The sequence below is a fragment of the Epinephelus fuscoguttatus genome, linkage group LG9, assembly GCF_011397635.1.
Source record: "Epinephelus fuscoguttatus linkage group LG9, E.fuscoguttatus.final_Chr_v1".
Lineage (NCBI taxonomy): Eukaryota > Metazoa > Chordata > Actinopteri > Perciformes > Serranidae > Epinephelus > Epinephelus fuscoguttatus.
Genome location: NC_064760.1, coordinates 32,367,696 through 32,392,859, shown reverse-complemented (window position 1 = coordinate 32,392,859; position 25,164 = coordinate 32,367,696). Strand labels below are relative to the sequence as shown.

Sequence of the window (25,164 nt, the reverse complement as noted above, 5' to 3'; positions counted from 1 at the left end):
CATGTGTGTTTTGCATAAATTGTCTGTTGTTTTAAAACGGTGCCAACTCAGCCTGCCTTAAAATTTCCCACAAATAATATACACGTGCATCATTTTCAGTACTTTCACTGTCAACCAACCGGTGACCTGTTGCTTCTACAATGGCAGAAATAACTTTTTTCTAATATCCAGTAATATTGCTGGTCTATGGCTGAAGATTGTTTAAGTACTTCTCCATATTTGAGTATATTTTATATTTACTTAAATAGGCATCACACTAATATGTAATATTTACTGTGATAACTCGGGACTTTTGTATGAGCTCAGACAATCATCCTTTAAATGGACAATGAATTTTAGACAGAATATGTTATGAAACATGTTATTTTTGTACATTTAAAACTAGGCAACTGCTGTGACTTAAATATACGGTAATTGAGTATTTGTGCCCTGAATAGAATATGTAGTTCTGACCCTGGTCACTTTGTCCCGGTCCTAAAATAATGAGACAAAAGCTAACTACCTGTACGGTGTTCTGCTAGTTAGAATGTATCCTGCAGGGCTCTGTGAAAGATGGGCTGGATTTTTCTGGCAGCTGCCACTTCTTGTGTACATTATTTAGCTTAACTTTCTGCCTCTGACCTCCCTGGCTCCCTGCTACACCACATGCAGCGTCAGAGAAAACCCTTCATCACATACTTGTATTATGCAACCCCCTTGCTCCTTGTACTTCTCCCTCATTCCCCCTCTCCATCCGCCTCCCTTTCTTCCTGACCTCAGAGCTCGTCATCCCCTCCCCTCATCACTTCCATCTCTCTTTTCCCCTCTCCTCAGATCAAGTTTTCTCTCCCCCACTGTCGTTTCTTTGCTACCTCACCTCACCTCCCCACTATTCACTCCATCTCATTCTTCCCTCCAGGCATGTGAAAACACCTGCTTCTTGCGGCTTGGGATGTGTGTGTGAGTATGAGAGCATGCAAGTTTCTATGTGCATCCATGCCTGTGTGCAGTCATATATTTTAGATTTTGGAAGTTTGTTAGCGAATGTTCTACAGGACAGCAATATGTCAGGTGGAGTCTATAAAGTCTTTGATGGCAGGAATTGACCTATCAACAAGCAGTAAGGTGCTGAGAAACACAGAATGCCAAACAACCCTGCACCCAAATATCGTTTCACTGCAGAGTTTTGCATTTCAATCCGATGTTCTGCTTTTGAACTCTTGTGGCGTGGAGGCAGTGAGAATGTAAAATCGTTTTAGCTCGGAGGACAGGTGGAGCTGTAGATATTCTTAACCAAGCCACTTTTATAGTGAGTTACAGTGGGAATGATGGTTTATTAGAATAGGTGAGTAGGCTGTTTATTACCAACCTCTCAGATGATTTGACTAGCGTTAGCAAAATTATTACAATAAAAATCTAAATATACCCTGCTCGCAAAGAGACACAGTGCAAATATCCAATAAACACGACATGCAAATGCAGCAGCTAGAAAACTCAGGAAGGATGGGAAGACACTACTGCTCTTACCTCCCAGAGTTTGGGGCCGCAGGTGGCTGACAGTGCTCTGATGAATGATGACACTAGCGAGCACGCTCAGTACAACCAGCACAGTAAAGCAGTGCTGGCTGAGGCAACCAACCAAATCCAAGCATAGGTCATTTGATTTTATCCCTCACACCACAGCTGGGCTCTGAAATGACCAATCGTAGGGCTTTAATTAAGTACACACTGGCACTGATGCTGAACAGAAAGTAAAATAAATAACAGTCTGTATTTTCAGCAGTGTTCCTTAATGCTTCCTTTTTGTTGCAGTTGGTAAAAAGCTACAATGCTGTCTTTGGGGAGCTTGTTACAGTGTCTTTTAGCACAGGCACTGTTTCCCCTCTATGGGAAATTTTAGAGAAATCTCAGACTGACTACACCTTCACTGAAGAGTGGGGAGCTTTAGGGATTTCAGGTTGTCAGTCTTAATGGATATTTGAGGGACGCAACGTGTTCAAATGAGGTTGAGCCCACTGGTCAGAGAAGAAGAGGGCCAAATACATTTACATGTTGCCTAAATCTAATTAGTGAATAAAATTCACTGCAGTAGAAGTGGAATAATAATGCACATAATCCGATTATATACCTCTTTTTTTAAAGATATATTGAATATACACTTTCTTGCCCAGAAAAAAATTATATTTATACAGCTCTCATGTCTGTAGTATAGATATGAAGCTTCAGTCAGTAGCCAGTTAGCTTAGCTTAGCATAAACACTGGAAACAGGGACAAAGAGCTAACCTGGCTCTGTCCAAGAGGAACAAAATCACTTACCAGCACCTCTAAAACTCATGGATTAATAATTTAAATCTCTTATTTCACTTATATCTTCTATTTCTTGGCCAAGTGCAGTGACTTGGCCTCGATTCTCAGCTTCAGTGTGAGCGTAGAATCAAAGTTTCAGCGTCCTCAAGGCTAATGCTGCATTCACATGGAATCAGGGAAAATATAAAGGAAGGAAAAGACATGATGTGAGTGACAGCATTTGAATTTTGCATTGGAGCCAGTCTTTAGTGCTAGTTCTATTAGAGTCAGTGGGGTGGGGCATGGCAATTCACACAATGATCCATCATATCTTTGTTGTTTCATCTGTGACTGAAAAGTCCTTCCACCAGATAAAAAAAACACACATTGTGTGATGTTGACTGACGTTCTCTATTTAAATGTGCCCATTTATTTTCCTGGTTATTGGTCTCGAAAGAGATCATGGGTCTGTCTGTCAGCTGTATAGCTCAACTCAAGTCCCTGTTTGCTCCAAGCCACATCATGATACATGACCAGAAGGGGCAGATCAGGCCTCTTATTACTATTACTGACCAGACTGCAATTATAACCAGATCAATTTATTAATGGCTGTGATTATTATTCTGGTGATTAATTCTCAACGATTAAGCTAGCGAGGCTCTAACATTTGCCATCACTCACCTACACTGCAGCTCCCTGTTTGTGTCTTTTACACCTTGACAAGGATTATTTCCTACTAACGTTAGCAGTTCTATATTCCAATTAATGTAGAACGTCTGCTGGCTAATGTTTGCTAAATAAAGTGCAAATGCTAACTTGCTTAGCAGTTAAATGACAAAGTAATATCAATCAATCAGTCATTTTTTTGTCACATGGAAGGTGAAACTCCAGTGAAATGTGATTCCATCAGCTCCTTTAACTTATGCACTGTAATTTAGTAGTTTTTTGCATCTTCTTACATTGTTGGCTGCTGCTTTATAATTGTTCACGGTTTCTGGCTGTGGAATGATTTAACTGTCTGCACATCCCGACCTCAACAAGACGGCCGAATGGTCACTCCTTCCAAATATGGGCAGCAACTCACTGCTGCTGCCTCTGAATGTATGTGGTGAAAACCCTAAGCAGGACAGGGACAACACCTCTCATTTTCACCGTCACACCAGTCCTTATTCACTGTAAAGCACTTAACTCCTCTCCTTCTCTCACCAGAATCCTGTGCTCTGTCAGGTCGGCAAATAGAAAGAGTCACCTGGTTGAATGGCGCCATCCAGGATTTAGCTAGGTTTTCAGTGAATCAAAGGATTTTACAGCTCCTGATATCTCTGATATCCTAGTAACTGATGCAGCACAGAGGTTGTTCAGTTAATTTCCAAAGTATACAATGGCTGGTGCCCATACTTATCCATCTTTCCTTGATGTTTACTGATGTTTACATTTGAAAACCTCAACCTGGCTAGATAGCAGCTAGTTACAGTCTTTCCAAAAAATGTTGCACCATTCGTTTGCCATAACACTTGGTCGGAATTGGTGAATCAACCGTGCTCCATCAACCAACACTGACAGGTACGCCCAGTGGTTCCAATAAAATTTGGATATTAATAGCGGTACAGGGGCAGTGTGTTGAATTATAGTTCTCTGTGATAAATGCTTTGAGCCATTAATGCCACAGTTAATCCACTTTCCCTTACCTAATAAAATACCGTTATCAAAGTGGCATAGTAATGACCAAGTTTCTGTCACAGAACTATGGAAAACAGGTGAGAAGTGTATTGAGTTAGCTCCATATTTTATGTTTCTCCTCTGCAAGCTTGTCTTCAAAAGCCTGTTTTTATTCCACAAGAGACTTTATATACCCTAAATTCTGGCAGTGTTTATACAAAGACTTCTTCTCTTTCCTTGCTAAAAATTCACAATGTTATGCAGACTCACTAAGGGCTGTCATAAAGAACAGATTCATCTTGTTCTGCACTCTCCAGAACACACAGATATTGCACTGGTTTAACATTAAATAATAATTCATTTTACTGGTCCCATGGCTATGCCATGAATGAGTCAGAATATTTCTCCTAGGTCTAGGAATGTTGTGATACCAGTTGTGATGTCTTTAACCCTAATTCCCCCACCCCACTTGGCATGACCTACCTTTCTTATATCTAATTCATCTAATAATATTTCTTAAAATCCTCTATGCCCTGACCCACTGACTTTCCTTTACACCAATAGCCAAATTGAGCTGAACGAATAAACAGCTGATGTCTGAACAATGGTGACAAAACTGCGTTCAGGAAAAGTCCAGCGATTTATTTTTAGGGCGCTTTGTGGCTGGAAGGCCTGGGAGGAAGCAGGAAGTCAGTGTGGTTGTCGTGGGGACGGGAGGGGAACAAAAGAATTGGAGCAGACTAGAGGGGAAATGGGTGTGGTGGGCTTTGCCTCCCATTAGCCAAATACCTACTGACCACAAACAGATTCATTTGCTAGCACTGAAATTTGTAGTCTTACTCAGGGAAAGACTTTCTAAAGACGTAGCTCTCTGGCTAAAGGCCAGTAGAGTTAGGACTGACCTCAGAATAGATCCACAGTTAGAACGAAAGAGCTGATCTCAGACCAGTAAATGAACATGAAGGAGAATTGTTGAATTCAGCCAATTCATTATATTTCTACACCGGTTGTATAATGAGTGGGTGTCCAGCAGTATTCATTGCATATGCAGAATTTCAAAGAAAATCTGCAGAAAGAGATGAGATGAATGTCATGAATTAAACTTAGAAAGTTTGACTTGTGCAGTTCTTACTGATGCTGGACTTAATCTTGTGCTTTAAAGATAGAGAAGATCTGGAATATTTCACTCTCTTTCAACTAAAGGTGAGAGGTACAAACATTGTTCCTCATATGGTTGTCAGTGTGGCAGTGATGGATGATGCCAATATTGTAGCAAACGACCACTGCCTAAAGTAGCATATCCGCCTGCCTATATCCTACCAGGATACTAATAACTATTGTGAGTAGATATTGCCCCGAGGCATACATTTTTGAAGTAGTGCTCCGCAGCAATAGTATTATCACGCCATGCGTTTTTGGCAGCATTGCATCAACCTTATTCAAGGAAGGTGTCGAGGATGTAATTTGTATTCACATCTGTTTGTAATATTCATTGGCAGGATATTGAGGCACACTCGAGGTCTGGACAGATTCCAGTTTGATGACATTAGATTGGCCTCTTTTATTTGCAGATGATCATCTCCCTTTGGCTTATTGGACTGTGGTATCCAATGTGCACTGGAGTAGTTCCCCTCAAGGGGAAAAGATCTCCCAATCAAGCGGGTGGCGAGCAGCTGCATCCGTGGAAAGGGTTCAGGGTCATTTTCACAAGTGAGAGTGAAGGGCAAGATCTTGAGATTAACTGTCAGTTTGGTGCAGTGGCTGCGGTGATAGACGTGATATTAGACCCTGGTGATAAATAGAGTATGCTGCCACAAAGCAAAGTTCACTTTTTCTGACCCTAACCTAGTTGTAAGCATTGAAAAGTGACAGAAAGGTTGTGATTTCAAATGCAAAGAGCTGCAACACAAAACAGCACAGTCACCAAAGAAAATGGCATTGTATGTTCTGCAAACCACAAATGCGTTTACATTTGTACGTTTCATAGGCATCATATCAACATCTATAAAGCGATGTAGTTCTGATTACATATGAGCTGCAGACCACTGTTAAACAACAAAACCAGTTGTTATTTGGCGAGAGATTGTGACATTTCTAGCGGCGATTGTGCCACCAAATTTGGGTGTTCTTTAGCAAGACATTGGCAATATTGCCAGTAGCGATTGTGGCACCAAAACCAGGTATTTTCAGCCAAAACATTATCTCTTCCTAACCATAACCAAGTGGTTTTTGTGCCTATAATTAACCACATCTTGGACACAATGTTGTTGAAACATTAAGAAATGTAAAGTTTAACATATCCACTACACAACAGAGTACAAGTGTAACAAAACAGTTGTTTGCAAAAACATACAATACCAACCATTGGACATTAAGTTTCTCTGCAAGATGATTAAAGGAAAGGTTTACTTTCTTTCCACATATTTTCCCACTCTTTTAATACCGTACTCATACGCCCATGATGTACTCTAATTGTCACTGTAATTGTTCGTCCTGTCCCTGCTAACTGTAATTGATTTCAAAGTAAGAGATTCAGGACAAAGAGGTATTGTGAAGTTTATCTAAAGTTAATATGAGACTTAAGCAGTGCAAGTTTGACAAATCCAGTGGATATCGCCACAATCTTGTTAGTACCAAATTCCTGCATTGTGTTACTATTGCTCTTTCACAGCTCAGCAAGGAAACACTATATATATATATATATATATACATATATATATGTGTGTGTGTGTGTGTGTGTGTGTATATATGTGTATATGTACCTTAATCAATCTGAGACAGCTGAGACAGACCCATGACACAATAGAGTGATCTGCATGCTCTGTTTTACTCTGGACCCTAAGCTTGATAAATGATAGGAAAATTGATAAATGAGTAGATGGATGAGTAGAATAAAGCCTTCACAATCCAGACAGGAAGGAACATTATGCTCTAGATTTTATCTTCACTCATTAATTCATTGTCATCATTAATTTCCATTGGGAAAACTGAAGGGTTTGGTGGAAGCTTTCCATATTTTTTGCTGAAGTGATTTAAAACATTGCTGCACATACAGTGGGGGGACACAATTATATAATACACAATGCAGTACACAGTAATACAGTGATCCTGCTATAAATACCACCTATTTGAAGCCTAAATATTGATGCTACAAATGAATGGTACAAATGCCTGACAAGAAAAACAGCCCTGAAAATGATGCAAGTCATATTGATTAACTACATCTGTACCTGTTGTGCATGTAAATCACGTACAGTAAGTTTAAGTTCAGTCTTATTTAACAAGTGATTCTCTGCTGGAGGGAGATATTCTGCCGTTTTTACAAACTCTCCCTCTCTTTTGTATATGTATGAGTATATTAGCATTGGTGTCTGTGCAGATTTAGACTTTCAGATGTGACCTTTGTTGTCTAAATGTCAGGGAGATTGGAGAGGGAGCCCACAGAGGTAGGGCAGGCTTATGTAATCTGCTCACTCTGCGTTTCACACACACACACACACACACACACACACACACACACACACACATGCACACACACAAGCACGGAGCAAGAAAAAAAGCCTGTTTGAGGACGGTTGTCATATCTCAGCTGTGATGCCTCGTACAGCAACCCTCTGAAAGCCTGGCTTTCAGGAGCCATTGCTTTTATCAGCACGTATGTGCAGAAAGTGCCCTGGAAATTATTTATGGCTTTAAAAATACTGATATAGTGCACTCTTTTGGTGTTATTCTTTTAAACTTATTCTCAGGTCTTTTGATCCATCCCGAAGCTCTCAGCTGAATGTGCCGACAGAGTGTAGTTTGGAGAGGGTTTTTGTGTCTGCGCGTGTGTTGGATGGTTGACTAGGTGGTGGCTGGTTTGGGAGTGTGGGGACTGAACTGAACTCATTCTCCTGTATAAATTCATTCATGATCATGTTATGCTCTCTTCATAATCTGCCAACAATGAGAGGCGCAGGCACCAGGACAAGTGCTGCAGGCCAGGATGCACTCGTGTGTGTGTGATACACCGCTCACCTTAAGTATCACCGTGTAAACATGGAGGCCAAAATAATGATGTGCATGCCACTGGCAAACACGTGCATCAGATGGGAGCTGGAGCCATTTTGTCCTGTCACTCATAACGCTGAGCCTTTTAGAAAAACTGCACCGAAAAACTATGTTTTGAATACCAAACGCTCACCTCCTGTAGGTTTGAAAGGTGGCTCTGAAGTGTGTGCTGCTTGCTCCTTCTTGGGAAACGTCAGCTGCAGTCTGCACAGATCCACAGCAGTTACATTGGATAACAACAGCAGTTTTGTGGCGGAAAAATGTGTCCAAAAATCCACACAAACTTTTCAGAACAGTCCTGAAGCACAACCCACTTCTCTGGTATCCATCCATATGCTCAGTATGTTCCACACAGTCATATTTTTGCCAAAAGATATCAACCCACAACAGAGTTTGTTTATGTTGGCCCTGAGTGTAAAAAGCTAACCAAGCTAGCAGCAACTGCAATGTGTTCATTTAGCCGTATTTTGGTGCAAATGTGACAGTTTGGAACATATTGAGCATATGGAATGGCAGCTGCAGGAGTGGTTTAAGCAGTTTCCACTGACATTTCAATACCTTTTTCCTGCCATGAAGCTGGGTTGCCATTAAAATATATTGTAAAAGGCATTATTTCAAGCTAAATACAGCCTCTGTCCTCTCTAACGTCATGTCCTACTGCTACAAGGACATATCCTTTTTACTTTGAGGGCACAAATGATTAATTCAAGGGATTAATATCCTCGTACAGCTCATTCGTGACCTTTAAAATTATACTGGGCCAAAATGATATTGGTTGTGTTTTTTGTTTTGTTTTTTTTTAATGTGAGTGATGCTCAGGAAATTGTTACTTTTTTTCTTTTAAACAATTGTTTCTTTTGTAGACTATGTGTATGTTATGACGTCTTTCTGAGCCTAGGGCTTCACACAATTACCATATTACTTGGAAATGAGATTCACCATAAGTACAGGGCAAACCTCACTGCTTCTGAATATCTTTTCCTGTTCCACAAATTAGTGTTTGTTTAGTTTGGAGGACTGCAGAAAAAAACACCCACTCTAATTGAGGTTTGGAGCTGTGCATGTTTCTCCTTTCAACCATGTGTTTTTTTTTCTTGTACCTTTATCTGTTTAGAGAACTGTAGGTTTCCTGAGTCCTATGCTTTTTTTTTTTCAGATTATGCTCTGTATTTACACAGTTACACACCTTCACATCTGGAGGTTGCCTCTCGCAACCACAGTCTGAACTGTGGGACTCTGAGCAGCCTCATGGTTAACTGGTTTGCTCAAGGGCACCTCAGTGATGGTAATGAGGTTTGGACACTCACAACCAGTGAGATAAAAAACACGGTACGATCTCTTGTTGGCCCACCCACACTGCTGGTAAGGATATTTCCCCACCTATGTTTGAGGTGATTAAATCCAGGTCTGTGTGCAAGTGTTCGCACATTAGCATACACAGTTAATTATTATTAAAATGTATCCACAAAACGCTTCAAATGCACTTGATCCTAGTCTCATTATAATAAACAGAGTGTCTGGTTATTGAATTAAATGGGACCTTCATTGATTTTACACAACATCAAGATCACAAATCACAAGGAGTACCACTTAGCCTGTAAAAACAGATGTCTGTGGGTCTGGGTGAGCTCTGTCTGAGAAAGTACCATTGATGATGTCATTAGGATAGGGATTAGACATTTTTAACAGACAGCCCGCTGAGGGTGTGGAGTCTGGAAGATGTGGCTATTTACAAGTACAGAGAGTTTAACAGAAAAACACTATGAAATGACACTATTGTGGGTTAAAAGACAGTTCTACCATAGCTGTAACCATATGCAATGATGATGTCACTTCCACCTTCTCCATACTTTTTGAACTACATCAACATAAACCCCTTGATGCTGTCAGAGAAAGAGTGCTAAGCTTGAAACACCTTGCAACCTACTTAGCTGCTGCCCTAAACTTTATGTGTTCTTTATGTCTCTCAGTGCCCGCCTGGTGGATTGAGAAAATTATATTTTAACTTTTTTGCAGTGAAAATCTTCTATTTCTATTTCTGGACATGTTCACATTTCAAAGCATGTGCTGTGCATTTTGCTGGAGAATAAAAATGAAAGGTAGAGCTGTGAGTCTGGACTCCTGGCTTCATCACATTCTCTCTCTTAAAATCTGTTTTAGAAAATTGATTTTTGATCATGCAGATATACTTTTGGATGCCCATGGATGGCACCCTTTAAGTGACAGCCGCTTGCATCAGTGATGTCGGTCTGCACCACTGGCAATCCAGGGTGCAAATGTGGTTGATTATCTGATCAACTGGGCATACTGTATCTGATTGATGCGTGGCCACAGACAAATTGGCAGAAAAGGCTGACATTACGCCAATGAAATTATAAGATGGTGATCAGTTTGAGAAACGTGCATCCATTATTCTGACATTTATTCTCCTTCATCACGGGCTGTTAATGATAAGTGATAAATCACCACGGCACGGTGATATTTTTAGACGGGGTGGGAGATGAATGAGGTTATGATTCTGGCCTCTGTGGTCGATGTAGTGAGCGAGGGGCTGGCTGTGCCCCTCCCCCGACTGTAGGTGATGGCTGAAGCCGGTAGTCTGGCAGTGGAGCACTGATCAGTATTAATACAGGACCGCCTCTCAGCCTCACAGCAGATCTCTCTGGTCCCCACTCACCGGAAGGCAGCTCGGCAGCTGCGACCAGCCTGCGCACAGCCTCTCTCTTGTTTGCTTTGAGAATCTATTGGCCTGAGAGTCGGTCGGTTTAGGGGAAGAGGCGAAGCACCGGCAGGTGTTGACTAGCGGGGAGAAATCGCGGTGCAGACTGATGACGATGATGATGGTGAGGAAATGATGCATCTCTTCCCGTGCCTTTATGAATTACATCGCGTATTGTGAAGAGGCGTAGGGGAATCTTTTTTTTCTCTCTTCATTTCTTGCCTAACTGTAATGGTGGATATCTCAGTGGCTTTGAGGCTACGTGTCTAGACGGGGGAGAGCTGAATACCGCCCGTCACTGAGAGCGCATCTCAGCATCGGCCCGCAGCGCTGCGCCATGGCCTTGGATGTCCAGACTTGCGCGGTGTTTACGGTGATCGCGGTTCTGGTGCTTGTGAACGTGCTGTTGATGTTCATCCTCGGTACTCGTTAATGGATCTGCGCTTGGGGCCCGGTTCGCAGCGCAGCGCACTTTCACACAGGAGAGGAGAGAAAGGCAGTGCGCGTTGGTCGAGAGCGGGGACACCCGGCGCTCCATCACGGCTACGCGTTGAAATGAATGACGTTGGTACAACATAATGTATTTCTGTTACCCCCCTCCCCAATCCTTCGTTATGTCTTGTGTCCTCTCACCGTTTGTGATAGCTAGTGTTGTCTGGTGGTGGTCGTAGTTGTGCGGATACAGATCTGTGATGCTCTTACCCTTTCTGTGGTGACTGGAAATTCATATCCACCGCATATAAACATGTCCCCCCCCCTACGTCGCTCTCCCTCTCTCCTCCATGTTGTATTTTGTGGATTATGCGCATGGATTAATTTTATTCTATAATAATTCCCTTTTAAGATGAAAAATTAATCTGATGGTATTTTTTTAACAACAGCCTACTGCTGCGTCAGGACTTGTTTTGCTATTGTGATCCACTGTAGCCACATCCACAATATGGCAGCTGATAGCTGAGGCAGTGAGTGATCTCCTCCACTGAAGTAAATGTGATATTCGTAGCAAATAGCGGTGCAAGTGAGAGGTTTGTGCTGCTGATCGTAGACTCTAGAGGATCATTGTAATCTCAGCTGAACAGTAACCAATAGCAGGCAGGGCTAGGCCTAATAAAGGAGGGCCTCGTCACTCCAGGTTTCCCCCATTTTAGATGCAGCTAAACTCAGCTCCCATTTCATAGCCCACAATATTCACATTTCTCCAGTTTGCAACATTTCAGTGTGGCACCTGTTTCCGAAGCCTACACATTATTACACCTGGTCACTAAATAGTGGCTAATAAAATATGCATCAGTATATGTGCGTATTTCTTACAGATGAAATGTCCTCCAAGTGAAAAGGCATGTCAGATGGAGATAAAAACTGCCCATTTCCTTTTCCCCCACATGCAGTGGCATAATCTAATAAAGGATAGGAGGCAGGTGTCATGAATGTTGAATGAATGTCAGAAATAGATATGCTAAAAGCCTATCCCACAGCCGTCCATGACAGTCCTATAAATAGGGATGGTAGGCAGGCTAGGTTTTTTTTTTTTTTTTTTTTTTTGAAGATACTGTATGTGCTCTCTCTCACACTCAAGGCTAAGTGCCATGTGTTTTTTGTGTGTCTCTAGTTAAGTGGTAAATGTTGTACTCTAAGTGTAGAAAGGAGTGTTTGGTAGCTATGTATTATGAGCACAGATACCTCCATCACATGCCGTGGCATGTGGGCTGGTGTTTTCATCACTGTGGTACAACGCATAAACATCCTTCCTAGAGGGGACCCCCACAGGACTGTAAACATAGCATCCTAATAGTGCATACTGCAGTGGTTATCATGGCTCAGGTGGCTAGCTAGTGTTAACCCAGTCCTACTTACAGATGTGTGTTCACATGTAAGCACGTGAGCATGCTAAGTTGCACGTATGTGAGCGTGTGAGTGTGTGAGCTAGTCTGGGTGGGTGTTATCTGTAGTTCCTCTTTGAATCTGAGTCGTGCACACGTCCCAAGTGTTCACACATTTGTAATCCCTCCAGGGCAGGTGCCTTCTAATAGAGCACTGTTAAATGCTGTGCAGTCAGAAGTGTCAATGTGCGGATGGTGTGTGCGAGCGAGACAACAGTGTGTGTGAGGATGTGAGTGTATTTCTCACCGGTTTTAGGCAGAGCATCTTTGATTGGCTCCCAGACTCAGGGTATAAGTGTATTACATAAGAGGGTTGGCAGACACAGGGAGGACGGACCGCGAGACTCACTCAGTGCGTCGGAAAGAGAAGCTTCTTTCTGGAATACAGCACCTTGTTACTCGACATCGCAGGCTCAGCTCTTGCGGAGGACCATCACCTCGACCACTTCCAAAAGAGATTTAATTATCATGATTGTATGAACCGGACTTCTCCATGCATACACTCTCTGAACAGTTTCATGCCACAAACATGGTAAGGCTGGCTAAAGGCGTGTATGTGTGTGTGAGTGTGTGTGTGCTCAGGGATGCTGTAGGTGCTTTGGTGCAGATGTGCTATGGCTAGAGATAGAGGAGGATGTTGGAATGCAGTGGAGCTGCCAGTGCAGTGAATGCTGATGTGTTGTGCTGCAAAGATGATATAAGCGAGGGAATCGGCTTTCTGTTCGCACATGTTTCCCTGTCAGTCTCCATGTCTGTGCTTGAGCATGAAACATGAAGCATTGTCATAAATGTCCATGTATAAGGATAGATTCCTCTGCTTTCATTTGCATTGACCCAAATACAGGTTTTGCGGTTTAAAGACGGCTGCTTCGCCCTCTGATCTTTGATGTTGTAACTGCAGTGTAACCATAATGATGACATAGGTCATTCCAGCTGGTAGACACACAGGTAATGATGAGTATTGTGGCAAGACTTCTTTGTTTTTGTGTGTTTATGTGTTTACTTTATGCCATTTGATCAAGCTAGGTGTGAGGTTGTGCCAAGGCAGGAATTGGGAAGATTGATTATGTAATGCTTTTTAATTTATTCAGACATGTAGAGGGAAAAAAGGATGCAATGTATTGGAGAGGGCAGTGCTGATCTCATTAGGGAGATGGAGGGATGAGGGGAAGGAGAGGACTGAGAAGGGAGGAACATTGGCTGTGAATGGATCTCTATCTCTATCTCTTCCCCTCTCTCTCCTTTCCGTCTGTTGGCTATATTACAGCAGATTGATGGGGACTGGAGAGATTGTGCTTGGAGTGAATGGGGCTGAAAATGGAGTGGTCCTGAAGGGGTGTTGGGGGGGGGCAGTGGATTAGGGAGAGTAGACATTACAGTAAGGCAGCAGGAAGCAAGACTGACCTCAGTGCCAAGGCTCATCTGTTCTATGTGTGCTGTTTCAGGCTGAGGTCCTAACGTCAGATGTTGGTGGTCACGTTTAGCTGAACTACTCTTGTGGGGTTTTTTTGTTTTTTTTTTAACTATCCAGTAGTGCAATGAACGACTTAAATCAAATCCCTTTTCCTGAATCAACAATGTGATTTTTGAAATCTTTTTGAGTTCATTGGTGCTGTTTCCATGGCAGCGTGACACATGTTTTTGCGGTAATCCTCCTCTCTTCCTGTAGTGGAGAGCTTTGAGATATAGACTAGATCTATTGTTACCCCAGCTCCCAGCCTCATGTGAGCTGATTCAATCAACCTTCTCAGTGACATCTTTGATCTTAAACCTGCAGGCAGAGGCCTACACTGTGTACTTTTGCATTTCACATCAACGTGAAAACTATCATATTACTGGATTCTCTAATTTGATTGGTTTGTCACTTTAATATTTAATGACAGAGTGCAGCTATTCAGTGGTCACTCTTTGTGTGTCAGCTCCCATAGACACACACACACACACACACACACACACACACACCTAAATTTGGAAATATTCTGGTGCATCCTGAAGTGTCCTTGCCTCATCCCATCATCTTGTCAATATCAGTGAAGCATCCTCATCTGTCGCCATGACGACGGCCGTTCTCTCCCTTACAGGCATGGCCGTCCCTCCCTATGTTCACTCCTCGGCCCTGATTGGCTTATATCCCCTGTAGCTGTCTCAGTAAACCATCAGGGAAGTAGGCTTGTCCACAGGTTGAAGGGGCAACGTAGCTGCTGAGTCTGAGAGCTTAGATCCTCACGGGGGTTCGGATGAATACAAACAAACACGTATACACAATCTGCTGCTTCTCATGGACCGTCTTACGACCACACTGCATCAGCATATAGGTGGAATAGCATATTTTTGCTGGAGTGATGTGGTGCATTTTAAAAGGTTATCCTATCTGGGGATTTCATTTTATAAGAGGCAGAGCAATTTTAAAGGATTGAAGGAAAAAAAAAACATTGGCAAGCTCCACTTAGAAAGTAACAGTAGCTCAATATTAATATGCAGAAGCCTTAATACAAGTAAAGAACTAATTTAGTGTCCATCCATGTGACATCCCTGTCTCCAGGCCTTTGATAACTCCTTACCTAGAGCCTAAGCAGCTCCTGTCAGGCTTGGTTAGCGCTGGCTGCTCTGCCCACAGCCCCAGGGACTGGATGCATGGTTAGCTCTGGACTGGAGAATGCTGATGAACACTACTTTGGAGAGAACAATTGGAACAAACAGTTGGAGCTGTGCCACAGATGCATGCAGGGGTTTAATGCTTGTGAAGTTAAAAAGTGCAGCTGCACGTGCAAGTGTGTGTGTTTGTGCTCATCTCAAGGCAACAAAGCTGAGTCCTCAGTGTGATGGATGGTGAGACTGTTTGGTAGATGAATGATGTCAGACCCAGGTCCTTCTCAGGAACATTGTCTGCTGTCTCTTGTCCTTTAATGAGAACAACCTTTAGCCTCTGCAAAACCCCCTACAGAATACTGATCACCTGACAGGCTCTCACACCCGTACACACCACGCCACAATGCACGCCCACAAAACAATATTCTGCTCATGTACATGCACACCAGTTGTACAGTTTAAACATTTATTTTCAGTGTCGCATAATGTCCACATTATTTATTCATGATGCTAAAATCAATAGAAAAGATTTGATGAGTCATCCTTCCATGTTTTGTCAAAGACTGCTGCTGATAAAATAACAAGCCCCGGTGACAGCATGAAGGAAGGGAGATTATCCCTTCACATTTGTTTGCTCCTCAGCATTTATATTACATTAACACATGTAATTATTCTAATGTCATAATGGGCCAATTACCATCCCTGTGTGGAGACTGGTGCTGTGCTTCTGAACGCTGTGTTGTTTCTCCACTAATGGCTCTGCCTTTTTTTTTGTGTTGTCGCATTTTGTTGTGTTGTACTGTGGTCTGTGTCGGCTATTGTGTTGTTCTATTTGCAATCCCTAAGCTGCCAGTGGGCCCTGGCTTTGAGGGTGTGTATTTGCATCCATTAGTAATCTGAGTGGGTTTAACAACAAGGATTCACACAAATCGAGGCCAAAATGAGGCTGAGTACTGAATTACAATCACTTTTAAATTTGATTTATATGCTGTTTTAGGTCACATGGATCCGTGTTTATTGGTCAGTGTCTGCAGTGCTCTTCATAGTGGTGTTTCCACAGCAGTGGCTCCACGTAATGAGAACAAAGTGTAAGATATTGCTTGTGTTTCCCTTCGATTTCTCCAGTTGATAAGTGGAGGTTCAATCGTCAACGCTGAGGCGGTATGGGACCATGTGACCATGGCGGACCGGGAGTTGGCGTTTAAGGCCGGTGACGTCATCAAGGTGCTGGACGCCTCCAACAAGGACTGGTGGTGGGGCCAAATTGATGAGGAGGAAGGATGGTTCCCTGCCAGCTTTGTACGGGTGAGTTAGCTGCAGCCATGGCTGGCCAGCGACCATAGACACAACACACTCCCACACACATACAGCAATGGAGGCACATGAACATATGCACACAAGCTAATAAATACAAAGAGGAAGGTGCGCATGCACGAAACACACACATTTATATGCCTGCTCCACACACAGACACGCTGTTGAATAATGCTTTATTTGGATAACACATAACACTCAAGAGATCAGAGAATAGCTAGCTAAGTGCCTTTATCGTGTGTTCAGGGACAATAAAACAAAGATGCTGATGAGCCCCTTTTTTAGTTTGGCATCAACTTCAACTCCTACCCTTGAAATCCACTTAAATTTACAACGTCCTCACTTTACATCGTGATTATATAATCTCACCAATATTTGAGTTCAACTTAACCCGACACAAAGGTCTAATGCAGCTACTGCATGATATCCCATACTTTTTTTGTTTTAGTAAACTTATTAAAGGAAGAATTAGCATCCTGGTTGTAGGTGGAGGCCTCCCACAGCAGAGCACACACCCCCCTTTCCCAGACACTCCTCATGGCCATTCCCACCTGTCCACCCTTCCATATTCACTCCTGAGAGGGCAGGGCAGACAGGCTGACTGACTGTCAACCAAAAAGTATCTTTCTGTTCTGTCATTCTTTCTCTCCAAGGTGGAACCCCACCCTCCTCAGCCCCAAACAAAACAGGTTTTCTATATCAACCCCATAGCAACTCCACGGTTCCAAAACACCACGTCAAAGGTGCGTTTTCCCAGCTTCATCTACCCATCCAGCCTGCCCGCCCACCCGCCCGCTCCAGTCTGTCCACGCAACGTACCCTCGACATTACCAAACATTAACGTTCCCATGACGTTTTTCACACCATTTTCAACGGGGTCGATAGAGAGGCAGAACTGATGAGTCAAAAGTAAAGTAATGTTAAATGTCTTCTTAACGGCCTGCACTCAAATTCTACAACTGTATTCACATAGAATTAGACGGATTATGGAATCATTATTCCTGTTAACATTCATGGACATTTCTATTTTAAATATTGATTATTTTTTCAGTACTCCATTTACTATTGACTCTGACTATTTCTCAGTCTTAATGCTGCGCTACTAGTTCTCGTCTGCAGTCAGTGCTCTACCACCCGTCACTCTGCTTGTCTGTGGCGCTGCATTTCTCATCTTGTGTTTGGCATTCTACCCGTCGGTTCTTTGATGTTCTCCTGGCAAACTGTGTGTCATCAGGTGTTGGCTGCTGGACATCTGAAACTACGCACACTTGGCCCCTTCTATGAGCAAGAGTGGAATACACTATTTATGTGGTTCTGTGCGTGTTGGTGAGTGCATGGGTGAGGAAGTTGTGAGGTTGTGTGTGAGTGTTCATGCATGCATATGTGCAGAGGGGAAGTTTTTGTTTTTTGAGTCACACACAGGGCCGAAGTTGGGCATTAATATCCTCTGGGCACCAGTCTCAGAAAGAGGCTTATTTTAAACTCTGGAGTGTTTGGCAGTTTGTTCCTCGCCTTTCTGAAATGCTGACCAACAGTTTTACTCACTGGCCAAACTACCAGAGACCCTGTAAATGAAGCTCTGTGTGTGTGAGGTGTGTGTTCACGTGTGTGGCGCGCGTGTGTGTGTGTGTGTGTGTGTGTGTGTGCTGTGTGCATTCATGCTCATGAGGAGGGAGTAGTGCCACTTATATGGCAAAGATTTTGTAATATGAATACCTAAATGTATCCGTTTACTAACACTCTTTTCATCAGATTATTCACTTAACACTTAACTGAGCACATGTCTTATTCAACTGCATGTGTGTGTGTGTGGCTGTGTTTGTGTGTGAATGTGTTTGCACTCAGCTGTGGGTGAACCAGGAGGACGGGGGAGCGGAGCCAGCTGAGGGGACCAGCGAGGTGCAGAACGGGCACCTGGACCCAACCAATGACTGCCTGTGTCTGGGCTCGCCCCTCCAAAACCGAGACCAGATGAGAGCCAACGTCATCAATGAGATCATGAGCACAGAGAGACACTACATCAAACACCTCAAGGACATTTGTGAGGTACTAAACACATGCAAACATCCATACACACACACATACATACACACTGCTTTAATACCAAAGACACAATAGGAAAGGTAAATGAAAAGGAGCTGAATTAACTGAAGCGTGTATTAGAGAAGAAGCAGCCCGTTTGATGCTACACAAGGGTCTAGTATAAATTCTTAACACTCCCACATTCACACTTGTATTAAAGCCATATTTTTTCTGTTGTTTTCAAAACAGTCCAAAAATAGTTCTTTTTTTTAGATATTAAGACACAATTTGTCGATTGTACACAGTGGTGGTGGCAGCAGCCACACTTGGAGGGATCTAGTCCAGCTTAAATTTGTCATTATATTATGATTCATGCTGAAGTGACAGGCTAGAATTCACACCTAATAAAATTAAACAAGAGCCTTGCCATTTTTTACATTTTTAGCATAGCAGTAATAAAATCTCAAAACATGACATGTCCAATCTGAATCTAAAATAAGGATGTAATATTTATAGCCAGACATTTAAAGTCCACCTCCAGACAAATTTTAAAATACATACTATTTTGTTTGACATGGTTTTCCCACTCAGTAGTTCCAGTGTGTAGGGTTTAGGGAGGGACACACACTGGCAGAAATAGACTATAATTTTCATAATTATGTTTTCATTGGTGTGTAATCACCTGAAACTAAGAATCATTGTGTTTTTCTGTACCTTAGAGTGAGCTGTTTATATCTGCATAGGTAGTGGGTCCTCTTCCATGGAGTCCACCATGTTGATCTAGAGTAGCCCAGAATGGACGACTAAACACTGGCTCTTGATATGGCCATTTGTGTTTTGGACTCTTGCTTCAGCCACTTTAGTTCTCCTTCATGCTTGGCACACAGGAAAAGTTTCAGTTGGTTGCAACCCTTACTGTTAGATCCGGCTAAATCAGCCCGTTCTCATTCCCAACCTGTCGAATATGGCTGCCCGTCAGTGATTTCATACTACTGTAACAGGTGCATCAGTTGATAATGCTGCATATAGCAATGTAATGTAAGGAGCAGGATAGTCCTGATTTGGTGGGCAGGAGTGAAGGTTGGTGGGTCCTTTGCACCCACTTTCACCCAGGAGGCTGCCATTTGCTTCCTGTGTGAATGTTTAGCCAAACCATGTTTGTTTGTTTTTTCTAAACCTAACCACATGCTTTTTTGCACAGGGAATTAAAGATAAAAACAAGGTGTTTTACCTACATTACTATGCATCTAATGAATAGAAACTGTACATTACCTGTGAAAATGAAGTGTATTTTGACACAATGCATGTAACAAACATAAACTGACATGGTGTCCAGGAGCATAAACAGCAGACACGGGAGAATGTCTAGCATACCTTGCATCTTGACATGAAAGTCTGCCGGCCAAGTGGCAATATTTGACGGCTTTTGATGAGAACATGTTGACGAAATGGTACCTTAAATTAAAAAAAAAACTCTGAAAAGGGTCTGGAAGCAGATCTGTTCTTTCTCTTTTCACTTGTCTTTGAGAAAGTCTGGATCTGGACCACTGTTGCTAGCAGTAGGTTTATCTTTCACTTTGCGCTTGCTGCTTGCACTAGGTTGACCAGTGAAAGAGTTGTGTGCATCAAGATTGCTAGTATTAGTGTTAGAGGAAACATTGGAAAGATTCAACCATACATGCTTAGTGTGGTTAGCATTCTCTATTTGTTTATGTTGTTTGTTAGCTTGTAGCCTAAGTGGCAGTGGCTGACACAGCATTAATGGTTGTCAAATATACATTATCTGCTACAATGGTGTGTTTTATAAATAGTGGAAGGAAGCTCCAGGGTTTACATCCAAAAACTGCACACTCTACCAAGTTTCCTGTCAAAACTTTCACTGTGCTAATGCTAACTCTGCTCTTACTGACAATGCCGTTCTGCATTAAAGGTTTCAGGGGTTTTTTGCAGGTGTTGTGTTGAAATCTCTTCCCCATTGATATGCGTTCCCTGTATTAGACATATTATTAACGTGCCTAATCTAGCTTGGCCACTGTGTAACCTAATACATGTATGCATGTACAGTACAGCTACAGTATGTACTCAGTAAATAATTGTGTCTAACATGGAGCGGTTTTATCTTTGTGACTGTGACATTAGCTCATAATGACTCTGTCCCTGTCCCTCATCATTGGTTCAGTAGAAACAAACATCTATGGGAATAGAAGATTATTGAACTGTATTATGTTAATATGAACTGATGATCTGGCAGTTACATTTTCAGATGTTTTGTGATTGAAAACAGGCAGACCATAGTTATAATCAGTGACTGTTACACACCTTTCTGTTTGTTGTAGCAGTAACAACATGACACACTGTTATGTACAGTAGTCTTTTGCCATTGGTCGGTCTTCTTGCTGATACTGTAAAAAATACAGAGATGACTGACAGAAATGCAAGCTAGTGAAAGTAAGATTGCATAATTTTATTTTTCATGTGAAGCAGTTATTTCTAAAATGTTGTTTATCACCAGCACAGCCATTGCATCTGTGCTAGTTTCATAGAGGTTGTATTGGAACACAGAACAAAACACCTGCATCATGACTTTGGGTGGGCAGGATTTTCTAGTGCAAATTTTTGCTTATCTCATCATCTTTCCTTAATCCTCTGTATGTACCATACCATATTTGTCTGCATTGCTGGTGAGGCGTAATGTTTAAAAATAGTTGCAATAAAGCGTAAATTTCACCTTCTCACCTCCGCAGTTCTTGCCTGTGGGAGGACCCAGCATTTTTTCAACTTGCTATAAACAAGCACAGGCAAGAAGGGGTAGTAGAGGAGTTTGATGTGCTTGAAACAGACAAGGTGAAAACTATTTTCAAAATTTGTATTTTTATTTTTGTTAAAGTGAGGGTTTAAGAATTTAACGTAGCTAATTAGAGTAAAAAGATGCTGTGAGTGCCTGTGCACATTAAGTCACAACGCCACTGGGCTGTTGACAGTTTTCTAGTTCTTAATGGAACGCTCCACGACCAGAGCTGCACCGATAAATCAATTAATTGATTTAGTTGTCAACTATTGAATTAATCACCAATTAATTTGACAATAAATTAACAGGTATGAGTAAAGTACTTAGGTATGAGTAAAATAAAAAGTCAAAATTCTCTGATTTCAGCTTCTTAGATGTGAATATTTTCTTATTTCTTTACTCTTCTATGACAGTTAACTGAATATCTCTCTCTTTCTCTCCGGGTACTCCAGCTTCCTCCCACAGTCCAAAGACATGCAGGTTAATTGATAACTCTAAATTGTCCGTAGGTGTGAATGTGAGCGTGAATGGTTGTTTGTCTCTATGTGATAGTCTGGCGACCTGTCCAGGGTGTACCCTGCCTCTTGCCCAATGTCAGCTGGGATAGGCTCCAGCCCCCCCGCGACCCTCAAGAGGATGAAGCGGTGGATGAATGAATGATTGAAAGTAAAAGTTAGGTGCAGCCCTATCCATGACTGTAATGGCTACCATAGCAGAAGACTCTTAATATATACATGTGTATATGTTTTCTATTTAATCTTGCACCATCTATTACTTTGGAAAGATATACAAGACTTTTCTTAAATCTAAAACAGAGCTTTAATTTTGATTATTTGCATTAAACTGGACTTTGGGAAACAAAACAAAAAGGTTTAGTATGTGTATTTCATAAACAGAGAAAATTCTGGGTGGTGGAGTGTGAAATAGCAAAAACCTACCTCTTACAGCAAATCTTTTCCCAAAGTGCCGAAGCTTCAGGGCATTTAATTAACCACAAGAATTGGACTGACAAATTGAGGCCACAGTTCGACCTACACAAAATTGTTTTTGACTCTACAGAAGCTTCAGAGTCAGAGTTCATTTTGATTCAAATGAATTATATCGAAGGAGTGGCTTCACATGTTTATTACAAAGAATTAACAAAAATAGCGATGAGATGAAACACACTGTGGCCTACATTGTACTTTTCCACAGCAGCTCTCTGACTGAGCCTTGCAGCTATGTCACAATTCAGGACTGTCTTTGAAAGCCTCACAGCAGTTGTAACCCATTTCGTTGCAGGGCTACCTGCGCCAGTGTAGGAAGCGTGTGGACATGTTCAATGATGACCAGCTGAAGGTCATCTTTGGGAACATCGAGGACATCTACCGCTTCCAGATGGGCTTTGTTAGAGACTTGGAGAAACAGTACAACACAGAGGAACCCCACCTCTCTGAAATTGGACCATGCTTTTTAGAACACGTGAGTTCAAATAGTGTTTTCTTTTCCCTTTTTAACACACTTTGATAATGCTTTAAAATGTGTTTGAATAAACATATCCACACTGTCCAGCTGAGAGCAGCCATAATTGCTAATAATTTTGTTAGGCCTGTTATCTCAAATTATCTCGTTATCTTGAGATAACAGTGAAGTTGTGAAGATAATTAAGTCACCAGCAAACAGTTTATCTCGGGATAATGAGATAATTAAGTCATGATCTTGAGAAAACAGCTCTAATAAAAATTTTAGTAACCGCAGTTGCTTTTGTCTGTACACATTGGCACTCTTCTCTTCAGTCTCCGGCATGTTTTATTGAAAAGAAGATTCATTACATATTTCCCTCTCTCATCGTGTGTCTTTCTGCCCCTTTAATCTACAGCAAGATGGTTTTTGGATCTATTCAGAATACTGTAATAACCATTTGGATGCCTGTATGGAGCTGAGCAAACTGATGAGGGATGGCAGGTACCAGCACTTCTTCGAGGCCTGTCGCCTCCTCCAGCAAATGATTGACATTGCCATAGACGGCTTCTTGCTCACCCCTGTCCAGAAAATCTGCAAATATCCACTCCAGTTGGCTGAGCTTCTCAAATACACTGCGCAGGAGCACAGGTACTGTACATTTTGGCCAAGGTCACATTTAATCCGCTGAATGTGTTGCTTTTTGTTGGTAGTTTCTAAAAAAGAGGCCATTACTGATGCATCATTGTGCTCCAGATGCATTGTGTTGCAATGTAGCCGTAGCAGGTGTTGGGTTTATTCTACTGACGCGGTGATTATCCATGCATGAACTGAAACAAATTTTATTTGCACTGTTTTGCCAGCTTTCTGTGAATGTTGTAGAGGAAAACTTTTTATCAAGGAATCTCAGTTGTGCTGAGAACACACACTACAGTTCTGCATTTCACAATCAATCAAATCATTTTCATTTTAACACATGGCCATGTGATCATCACATAGAACTCTGCGATATAAATAGATCACAGATTAAATATGAGTTTAGGCTTTTGCTGGCACATACACTAGCGTAAACATTCCCCACACACACACTGCATGCGCAGCACAGGAGCACAGTACACAATGTAAACATTTGCAGATACGCGAGCATCCAGATGTGCAAACTCATGCGTGCAAACCCACAGAAACATGGTGTAAGTGATTCAGCGTGTCTCAGCCAGCTCCAGGTCATTCACAAACCACGCGTTCTCAGCCAGAGAGGGACAGGTGCCAGCTCTGCCAGCTCTGCCTGCCAGATCACAGTGTTTGACTGTTAGGAGCTGCAGAGAATCTGCCAGATATAGGCCTGCTCTCTGTCACACACACACAACACTGTCACACACACACGCATTATCTTCCAAAGTGAGGATTGGATCCATTGCACATCTAAAGCCAGAGGGATAAATCCAGCTCAGTTAGCAAAGACGCAGTCAGAGTTAACTGTGGATAGAGAAAGTGGCTGATTAGAATTAAATAGCAGTGTGTTATTTTGACTGTGTTCCAGCAGACTTACTGCTGCTACTTGAGTTTATAACCCCAGTCCTTTAATAGGCTACTCTGTATCATTCACTACTGCAACATTACATGTCTTTTTAAAGGGTGGCCAATCTCCAAGCACTATAACTTTTCCTTTTAACACCCCTGGAGTAATTATGTATACACTGTGTCCGTAGTGATTATCGATACGTGGCAGCAGCACTGGCAGTAATGCGGAACGTCACTCAGCAGATCAACGAGAGGAAGAGGAGACTGGAGAACATCGATAAGATCGCCCAGTGGCAAGCCTCTGTTCTGGACTGGGAGGTATGTGTATGTATTGACTGCAGAGTCATTTGCAAGCATCTGATGTCTGCTGATGTTGTTTTACTGGCAAAATCTGGCTTGGTCTGTTTAGTCAATCTGTTTAGTCACACATATTGCCTAGGGAGGCAGAACTTAAATTTTACTCCATATATCTCTCACTTAAACACAACCTTAAGTTTACTCAAAGGTATAAAATGCAGGATTGTGTGTCACTGTTGGTAACCACGCTCACCAGCAAAAGTGAAAGTAAAAGCCAACCTCAGATTTGCTCTCGTTTGGCGTTTTGTTTGGCTGTGTTTTTGTTATTTTAGTGCTGTGTCTGTCAGATGCTTACTGCTGACAGCCTGACACCTGGTCACTACCTTTTCATTAAGTCCCAACCTGTGGGGGTACACCAATAAAAACATCCCAAACACAGCAAATAAGAAAATAACAGGAAGAAGGCAGAGTCTCTGCAGTAAAACACACTGCCACACACTTCTGGTGGGTGATAAGTGATGCTTGAGAGGGATTACTTCTGTGTGAGTCGATACATTTTTTTAAGTGAACCCTGCATAGTATGTCTTTAAAGAAAACGTCTATTTAGTGTTGGTTTGCT

At 42.1% G+C, this 25,164-nt stretch overlaps 2 protein-coding genes across 8 annotated transcripts in view; both read left to right on the top strand.

Annotated features, from left to right (window-relative positions):
* The window catches only part of LOC125894881 (type-2 angiotensin II receptor-like), a 366,195-nt gene extending 344,363 nt beyond the window's left edge, over positions 1–21,832 (top strand). Inside the window, exon 3 of the transcript XR_007450122.1 lies at positions 21,797–21,832. The gene's annotated coding sequence lies outside the window, so the exon portion shown is untranslated. The remainder of the gene's footprint in view (positions 1–21,796) is intronic.
* LOC125894878 (rho guanine nucleotide exchange factor 9) overlaps positions 1–25,164 on the top strand; it is a 49,655-nt gene that overhangs the window by 10,568 nt on the left and 13,923 nt on the right. For 3 of the 7 annotated variants that reach the window (XM_049586534.1, XM_049586531.1, XM_049586533.1), the window contains 6 exons: positions 16,289–16,468; positions 17,131–17,220; positions 18,323–18,523; positions 22,569–22,748; positions 23,146–23,378; positions 24,437–24,566. In XM_049586534.1, the coding sequence (XP_049442491.1) occupies positions 16,289–16,468; positions 17,131–17,220; positions 18,323–18,523; positions 22,569–22,748; positions 23,146–23,378; positions 24,437–24,566 (1,014 nt within the window). The other 4 variants (XM_049586537.1, XM_049586535.1, XM_049586536.1 and 1 more) reach the window with 4 other exon arrangements.